This window comes from Chiloscyllium punctatum, chromosome 3 (assembly GCF_047496795.1).
Source record: "Chiloscyllium punctatum isolate Juve2018m chromosome 3, sChiPun1.3, whole genome shotgun sequence".
NCBI classification, from domain to species: domain Eukaryota; kingdom Metazoa; phylum Chordata; class Chondrichthyes; order Orectolobiformes; family Hemiscylliidae; genus Chiloscyllium; species Chiloscyllium punctatum.
Window position 1 is genome coordinate 12,106,462 of NC_092741.1, and position 9,178 is coordinate 12,115,639.

At 53.8% G+C, this 9,178-nt stretch overlaps 1 protein-coding gene across 1 annotated transcript; it reads left to right on the forward strand.

Moving 5' to 3' along the window:
- Positions 1-1,508: 1,508 nt before the first annotated feature.
- mea1 (male-enhanced antigen 1) lies at positions 1,509-8,743 on the forward strand. The gene is made up of 3 exons (XM_072550682.1): positions 1,509-1,844; positions 4,263-4,359; positions 6,192-8,743. Exons 1-3 carry the CDS (start codon positions 1,563-1,565, stop codon positions 6,356-6,358), a joined length of 546 nt encoding a protein of 181 aa, XP_072406783.1. The 5' UTR covers positions 1,509-1,562; the 3' UTR covers positions 6,359-8,743.
- Positions 8,744-9,178: the final 435 nt, after the last annotated feature.

Here is a 9,178-nt window from a genome sequence, read left to right on the forward strand (position 1 = left end):
GACTCTCCTCCTCCACCAGGGAGCTGCAGGATGGAGTGACTCTCCTCATCTGCCAGGGGGCTGTAGGGTGTAATGACTCTCCTCCTCCAACAGGGGGAGGGCAGCGTGCAATGATTCTCCTCTTCCGCCAGGGGGAGTGCAGGGTGTAGTGACACTCCTCCTCCTCCGTCGGGGGCTGCAGGATGTAGTGACTCTCCTCCTCCACCAGGGAGCTGCAGGATGTAGTGACTCTCCTCCTCTGCCAGGGGGCTGCAGGGTGTAGTGACTCTCCTCCTCCAACAGGGGGAGGGCAGGGTGCAGTGATTCTCCTCCACCGCCAGGGGGAGTGCAGGATGTAGTGACTCTCCTTCTCCGACAGTGGGGGTGCGGGATGTAGTGACTCTCCTCCTCTGCCAGGGGGAGTGCAGTGTGTAGTGACTCTCCTCCTCCGTCGGGGGGGAGTGCAGGGTGTAGTGACTATCCTCCTCCGCAGAGGGCTGCAAGATGTCGTGACTCTCCTCCACCGCCAGGGGAGTGCAGTGTGTAGTGACTCTCCTCCTCCACCAGGGGGAGGCCAGCGTGCAATGATTCTCCTCCTCCGCCAGGGGGAGTGCAGGGTGTAGTGACACTCCTCCTCCTCCGTCGGGGGCTGCAGGATGTAGTGACTCTCCTCCTCCACCAGGGAGTTGCAGGATGTAGTGACTCTCCTCATCTGCCAGGGGGCTGCAGGGTGTAGTGACTCTCCTCCTCCAACAGGGGGAGGGCAGGGTGCAGTGATTCTCCTCCTCCGCCAGGGGGAGTGTAGTGTGTAGTCACTCTCCTCCTCCACCAGGGAGCTGCAGTATGTAGTGACTCTCCTCCTCTGCCAGGGGGCTGCAGGGTGTAGTGACTCTCCTCCTCCAACAGGAGGAGGGCAGGGTGCAGTGATTCTCCTCCACCGCCAGGGGGAGTGCAGGATGTAGTGACTCTCCTTCTCCGACAGTGGGGGTGCGGGATGTAGTGACTATCCTCCTCCGCAGGGGGCTGCAAGATGTAGTGACTCTCCTCCACCGCCAGGGGAGTGCAGTGTGTAGTGACTCTCCTCCTCCACCAGGGGGCTGCAAGATGTAGTGTCTCTCCTCCTCTGCCAGGGGAGTGCAGTGTGTAGTGACTCTCCTCCTCCACCAGGGGGCTGCAAGATGTAGTGTCTCTCCTCCTCTGCCAGGGGAGTGCAGTGTGTAGTGACTCTCCTCCTCCACCAGGGGGCTGCAGGATGTAATGACTCCTCCTCCGACAGTGGGGGGGCGGGGTGTAGTGACTCTCCTCCTCTGCCGGGGGAGTGCAGTGTGTAATGACTCTCCTCCTCCGCCAGGGTGCTGCAGGATGTAGTGACTCTCTTCCTTCGCCAGGGGGGAGTGCAGGGTGTAAGTGACACTCCTCCTCCACCAGTGGGGGTGCGGGGTGTAGTGCCTCGCCTACTGCGACAGGGGGCGCAGGCAGCTCACGGGACACTCTTGTTCCTCCGGGCTCTCTTTGACCGGATGTTTATGTGAGGCGAAGCGGAAGTTGATGTTGAGTGTGAGCTTCCGGCCTGTGGCCTGTGGATGGAAGTTGAGGTTTGGAGGATGAGTCCGGAGCGAGTTTTACCCGAACCCGAGGATGACCAACAGCAGCCGCCTCCGCCTCCGCCTCCGCAGGAGATGGGCCCGGGGCCGGGTCCGGGGCCGGGACATTGGAGCAGCGAAGAGGAGGAGGAGGAGGAGGAGGAGGAATCTGGCGGCGGCCCCGAGGCCCCAGCTCCCGGCGGCGGTTATCAGTATCTGCCCCTGAGTCAGGAGCCTGGGCCCGGGGGAGCTGCCGAGCCCGATATCGGGGAGCGGCTGCAGGTACCTGGAGGCCGGGGGTCGGGGGAATCACTGCAGCCATTTCCCAAAATGTAGTGACCGCCGCTGGAGACACCTGGAGGAAAACAGGCGCCGTCTCATAGACCCCCCCAAACCCCACCCCCCAGGATCACCCTCAACCCCCCCACCCTGTCCCCACCCCCTCACCCCCCGTCACTCCCCACCCCCTCACCCCCCCTCACTCCCCACCCTGTCCCCACCCCCCCACTCCCCACCCCCTCACCCCCCGTCACTCCCCACCCCCTCACCCCCCCGTCACTCCCCCCTCACTCCCCACCCCCCGTCACTCCCCACCCCCTCACCCCCCGTCACTCCCCTCACTCCCCACCCTGTCCCCACCCCCCCTCACTCCCCACCCCCTCACCCCCCGTCACTCCCCCCTCACTCCCCACCCCCCGTCACTCCCCCCTCACTCCCCACCCCCCGTCACTCCCCCGTCACTCCCCACCCTGTCCCCACCCCCCGTCACTCCCCACCCCCTCACCCCCCGTCACTCTCCACCCTCCCTCACTCCCCACCCCCCCTCACTCCCCACCCCCTCACCCCCCGTCACTCCCCCCTCACTCCCCACCCCCCGTCACTCCCCCCTCACTCCCCACCCCCCCTCACTCCCCACCCCCCCTCACTCCCCACCCTGTCCCCACCCCCCCACTCCCCACCCCCCTCACCCCCCGTCACTCCCCACCCTCCCTCACTCCCCACCCTGTCCCCACCCCCCCTCACTCCCCACCCCCTCACCCCCCGTCACTCCCCCCTCACTCCCCACCCCCCGTCACTCCCCCCTCACTCCCCACCCCCCCTCACTCCCCACCCCCCCTCGCTCCCCACCCCCTCTCACTCCCCACCCTGTCCCCACCCCCTCTCACTCCCCACCCTGTCCCCACCGCCTCTCACTCCCCACCCCCCTCACTCCCCACCCTGTCCCCACCCCCCGTCACTCCCCACCCCCTCACCCCCCGTCACTCCCCACCCCCTCACCCCCCGTCACTCCCCACCCTCCCTCACTCCCCACCCTGTCCCCACCCCCCCTCACTCCCCACCCCCTCACCCCCCCGTCACTCCCCACCCCCCGTCACTCCCCCCTCACTCCCCACCCCCCCTCACTCCCCACCCCCCCTCACTCCCCACCCCCCCTCACTCCCCACCCCCTCTCACTCCCCACCGCCTCTCACTCCCCACCCTGTCCCCACCGCCTCTCACTCCCCACCCCCCTCACTCCCCACCCTGTCCCCACCCACCCTCACTCCCCACCCCCTCACCCCCCGTCACTCCCCCCTCACTCCCCACCCCCCGTCACTCCCCACCCCCCGTCACTCCCCCCTCACTCCCCACCCCCCCTCACTCCCCACCCCCCCTCACTCCCCACCCCCTCTCACTCCCCACCGCCTCTCACTCCCCACCCTGTCCCCACCGCCTCTCACTCCCCACCCCCCTCACTCCCCACCCTGTCCCCACCCACCCTCACGCCCCACCCCCCTCACGCCCCACCCCCCTCACTCCCCACCCTGTCCCCACCCCCTCACTTCCCACCCTGTCCTTGTCTCCCCCCAGTCTCTTCCCCGTTCCTTCCCTCCGTCCTCCCCCTCCGTCCTCCCCCCCCGTCCCCCCATGTGTCTCCCCCCGTGTGTCTCTCCCCCTGTGTCTCTCCCCCCCCCCTCGCATGTGTCTCCCCCCCCCTCCCAATGTCTCTCCCCCCTCCCCCCATGTCTCTCTACCCCCCCCCCCCCCCCGTTCTTTTCTTTCATTCTTCCCACACTCTGGCCTTTTCAAGTTTATGAGGCTAATGGTTTTATGAATCAACTCATTATTGTCAGTGTTAGTGCAGCCTAACAGTTGTAGCCCTCTGGTGTTCAACGTATTATTTTGTATGTAGGGCGTAATATAGTAGCAGCTATGATGTAAAGCAATAATGTTTTTATTAGAAAAGATAGTTTTTATATTTTTATAAGTAAATTATTTCTTAAAGCTTCAAAGCTTAGAGTTTTTACTATGTCATAATCCATAGAAACCTCCCCTGACAGTGCTACTGACATTTCTTGTGCTCTGCCTATACAAAGCAAGTTAATGGTTAATGTCCAGTTTGGTCTGTTCTTTTCCTTTTACTGCAAAATGTCCCAAAGTTCACCAGTCGTTTCCAACTCCTTATTCAAAATTGATAAAAGAATATTGAAAAATTAGTGAGGGTTCTAACGCTGCCCAATCAAATACTTTAATAATCTTCCACACTTCAATGGATCTCTGCTTAGTTTTCCAAAGGTCAGATAATACAAGCTGAACCTGTTCCACTATCGTATGGTTGTAGTGATAACTTGTCATTTACCATATTACAGTGAGATCGAGGAAGTTAGTTGTGTCAAAGCAATTTGAATAAACTCTTGACCTTGCAATTGGTCTTTTCAGGAATTGCGACTTTATCTCCCTGAAGCACCAGCGGACAGTGATGAGGAGGATGAGGAAGCAACTCCAAGCAGTCGACAGTCTATACCCATGGACCCAGGTAAAAATTCAGTAAAGGAGACGGGGCAAATAGTAGCAGCTAATTACTGAGAGAGGGGCCGTAATAGACCCAGTAATCATGCAGAGAGTGGGCGGAATTATCCTGAGCAATAATTATTCAAAGATAGAGAGTGAATAGAGCTTGATAATCACCCAGAGAGAAATTAGTGGAATGGACCCTGATAATTACCCACAGAGAGAGCAGGAATGAATCCTGATAATTACCCACAGGGAGAGCGGGAAAGAACCCTGATAATTACCCACAGAGAGAGGGGGGATAGACCCTGATAATTACCCACAGAGAGAGGGGAGATAGACCCTGATAATTACCCACAGAGAGAGGGGGGGATAGACCCCGATAATTACCCACAGAGAGAGGGGGGGGGATAGACCCTGATAGTTACTCTGTGGTTTGGGCGGACGGGATAAATAGACTCTGACAATTATCCAGAGAGTTGGGGTGGAATGGACCCCAATAATTATGCAGTCAGAAAAGTGGATAGCGATTATCACCTTGAGAGAGGGGAAAGAAATGGACCAGATAACTATTCAGAAAGAGAGAAATGAACCTTGATGATTACCCAGGGTGGCAGGAGAGAGACAGAGTGGGGAGCCAGGAATAGATCGTGATAATCATGAGAGATGGGGTCTGGAATAGGATCTGAGAATTATCCAGAGGGAGTGAGCATAAACTCTGATAATTGGATAAACTCTGACATAAGTAACTCGGTGGTTAGCTCTGCTGCCTCACAGTACCAGGAACCCAGGATCGATTCTACACTCGGGCGACTGTGTGGAGTTTGCACGTTCTCCATGTGTCTGCGTGGGTTTCCTCCAGAAGCTCCTCTGTCAGTCCAAAGATGTGCAGGTTAGGTGGATTAACGAAAAGCTAACCTGTAGAGTCCTGAGTTAGCCATAATTTTAAAAAAAAACCCATGCAGGTTTGGGGGTAGTAGGTCTAAATGGGATGCTCTTCAGACACGATGGACCGAATGGCCTCTTTCTGCACTGTAGGGATTCTATGATTCTATTCTATGAAATTGCCCAGAGAGAGAGAGAATAGACCCTGGTAAACAACCAGACAGCAGGGAGAAAAGTGTACTCTGTTAATCATGCAGGGAGGGGGACGGTGAGTATTCTCTAATGATCTCCCCGAGATTGGGGTGTAGATGCTGAAATTGCTCAGAGAGAGGGGGAATGGATTCTGATAATCACATTGCAGAGAGCTGGGGGTGGAGTGGTGAGAAGAATAGACATTGATAATCACCCAGCGAGAGGGGTTGGTGCATTCTGATAATCACCGAGAGGTAGAGGGGTCAGTACCCTCTGATAATTACCAAGAGAAATAGACTAAGTGGAACATACTCTGATAATCGCAAGAGGGCTGGGTGTTGTATAGACGTTATTGCTCAGATAGAGGGTGTAAATGTTGATAAACATCCAGACAAATGGGGAATAGATCCTTAAAATCACCCAGAGAGGGGGAGAGAAAAGGAATGCACTTTGTAGTCAGTGTAGGTCAGCAAGACTAGGGTGAATAGAACTTGAAGGTTGTGAGCTCAGTAGTTAACTTTTGGATAAGTTCAGAGGAAATGTCAGTTAAAAGCTAGCTAAAATGTGATAGCTTTGTTTGGGTTTGGAAGTGAAACAAGTGTGAATTGAAGTATCCTTGCTACCCTCCGTTTTACTTATCTTTCTATGTCTCTCTTTAACAAAGATTAAAAAATGATTGACTAGTGGCCTAGTGCTGGGAGAGAGGCTGAAGCTGGATGTTATTTTTGTAAGCTACTATCACTACCTCTTCCAACTCTTGGATTTGTCTTTTTCTTGCAGAACATGTGGAATTGGTGAAGAGGACCATGGCTGCAATCAAGATTCCAAGCCTGGGAGTCCCGTCATGGGCCCAAGAAATCTCTGAAGAACAGTGGCAGTCTGTCGTTCAACAAACAATAGAAACCAAGCGCTCAACAGTGGCAGTGAAGGACGTGGGGCAGCAATGACCCAGGTTCTATTCTGCAGCGTTACATGATGAGAAACACGCAATTGTAAGTGCAACAAAGCAGATAACTGGAAAAAGTCCTGAGTCTTTGTAGGGTCGTTGTTAGTGATCCTCGCCATCCACAGGGACTCTGACAGTGATCCTGACCGCCTGTAGAGTCACTTTCAGTGATCATCACCGCCTATGCGGACCTTGTCAGTGATCCTCACCACCTGTAGGGTCACTGTCAGTGATCCTCACCGTCTGTATGGACCCGGTCGGTGATCCTCACCGCCTGTAGGGTCGCTGTCGGTGATCCTGGCCGTCTGTGCGGACCCGGTCAGTGATCCTGGCCGTCTGTGTGGACCATGTCAGTGATCCTCACCGCCTGTAGGGTCACTGTCAGTGATCCTCACTGTCTGTGTGGACCAGGTCAGTGATCCTCACAGCCTGTAGAGTCACTGTCAGTGATCCTCACTGTCTGTATGGACCCGGTCGGTGATCCTCACTGTCTGTATGGACCCGGTCAGTGATCCTCACAGTCCCTGTGGACCTGGTCAGTGATCCTCACTGTCTGTAGGGTCACTGTCAGTGATCCTCACTGTCTGTAGGGTCACTGTCAGTGATCCTGGCTGTCTATGCGGACCCGGTTAGTGATCCTCACGGCCTTAGAGTCACTGTCAGTGATCCTCACAGTCCCTGTGGACCTGGTCAGTGATCCTCACGGCCTGTAGGGTCACTATCAGTGATCCTGGCTGTCTGTGTGGACCTGGTCAGTGATCCTCACTGTCTGTAGGGTCACTGTCAGTGATCCTCTTGGCCTGTAGGGTCACTGTCAGTGATCCTGGCCGTCTGTGCGGACCCAGTCAGTGATCCTCAAGGCCTTAGAGTCACTGTCAGTGATCCTCACAATCTCTGCGGACCCGGTCAGTGATCCTCACGGCCTGTAGGTTCACTGTCAGTGATCCTGGCCGTCTGTGCGGACCCGGTCAGTGATCCTCACTGTCTGTAGGGTCACTGTCGGTGATTCTGGCCGTCTGTAAGGTTGCTGCCTGTAGGCCTGCTGTAGGATCTTGCTGTCTGTATGAACACAGGCCTTTCAGGAGAGCTACTGTGTTTGTTGTTCTGCACAGCCATTTCTTGAGGTTGTCCACTTGATCACTTCCAACAGCCTGTTTCTTGTCTGATTTGAAGGAACTGAGAGTACAAGTCATGTGAGTCTGACTCCCTCACTCTGCTTCCTTGTTCCTAGAGCAAATCTGTAGTTGAGGTGAACTTGAGAGCGTTCTATTAGGGCAAGTTAATTGGAACTCTGGTCCAGGCATTTGTGTTAGTGCTGAATTTAAGTATTGCTCAGTGTGTGTTACACTCAGTCTATGATAGGAGATCACATGGTGAACATGCGCTTGGCAATGAGCAGAGACCAAAAGGTACTCACACTGCTATTGTCCTCATATACTATCGTGAAAATGGTGCAAATGGTGAAAAATTGGAAAATCTATTGGAGCTGAATGACATTAGACACTGGAAACAATGCCTTTTTTTGTTTTTGGAATGCTGTGTTCCCAGATGTTTTTTGGGTTAGACTGCTGGGTGTCTGTTGCAATGACAGGACAACCCCAGGGGGACGAAGGTTTAAATTCTGGATGCAGCAAAAATTAACTAATTACAGTTGACCAGTTGCACTAATCCACCACCACTTCCTGTCATTAGCTGGTTAATTTCACTTTGCCCTTTTATACTCTGCTAATTGTTATTTTGTTATAAACTGTTTAATGAACCTTTAAATTAACTTGAGCAAGTTCACATGGACTCCACAAGGTAGAAGTCAGCAGTTTCTGAATTGAGTTCAAGTCTTTAGGGGATGAAATTGTCCATGGGGAGTGAGACTGGAGTGTGTGCAGACATTTCATAGTGGACTGAGAGCACATTAACTGCTCAGATTGGAACACAGAGATACATCATAGGACAGTTGGTATCAGCAAGTCGTGAATGTCATGCTGCTGCTAGGTAGGGTGGGTGTTTTATATTTAACCCTGGAAACTCAGCAGGTCTGGCAGTATCTGTGGCAAGAAAACAGTTAATGTCCCAGGAACTTCTCGATATTCTAGAGGGTCACAGGACCTGAAACATTAACTCTGCTTTTTCTCCACAGATGCTGCCAGCCCTGCTGAGTTTCTTCTTCAGAAATTTATGTTCATGTGCCAGACCTGTCCTGGGAATGTTTGATAGGGACAGTGTAGTGGGGAGTTTTACTTCAGTTTAAAAGAGAGAGCCTTATTGTCTATCTAGCCCATATGTATCTGTCCAGCACAAGCAGTCATGTGTTAAAAAATGTAAAATATTTGTTACAATATCAATAAATGTTGCTGACACTAAAGATGGCTTCTTTAGTCATCATGCCTGACACGACTGATTTCATGTTTCTAAGTCAGAAATTGTGGTGCGGGAAATGTACAGCAGGTCAGACGGTATCCAAGGAGCAGGAGAGTTGATGTTTTGGGCATAAGCCCTTCACTGATGCAGCGCAATGTAAACCTTTGCTATAAATTCTGCATCTTACAATCTTATACTCCACAAGCACCTGATGAAGGAGCAGTGCTCTGAAAGCTAGTGCTTCCAAATAAACCTGTTGGACTATAACCTGGTATTGTGATTTTTAGTTTTGTACACCTCAGGGTGGTGGTTTTTGACTCTGACTCTCCAGAATGTGTACTCCTCACTTGCTCCTTGATGTTTCTGATCCTCCTTTGGGATTTCAGTTTTGAGGATAAAAGCTAATGATTTATATGTCCCTGTTAACATAACATTAGCACATTTAACAAGCTGTGCTCCCTAAGTG

Coding starts and splice junctions, on each gene's coding strand:
- mea1 (XM_072550682.1), top strand. CDS start 1,563: ATGGAAGTTGAGGTTTGGAGGATGAGTCCGGAGCGAGTTTTACCCGAA. Junction 1,845..4,262: donor ATATCGGGGAGCGGCTGCAG/GTACCTGGAGGC, acceptor TGGTCTTTTCAG/GAATTGCGACTTTATCTCCC. Junction 4,360..6,191: donor GTCTATACCCATGGACCCAG/GTAAAAATTCAG, acceptor TTTTTCTTGCAG/AACATGTGGAATTGGTGAAG.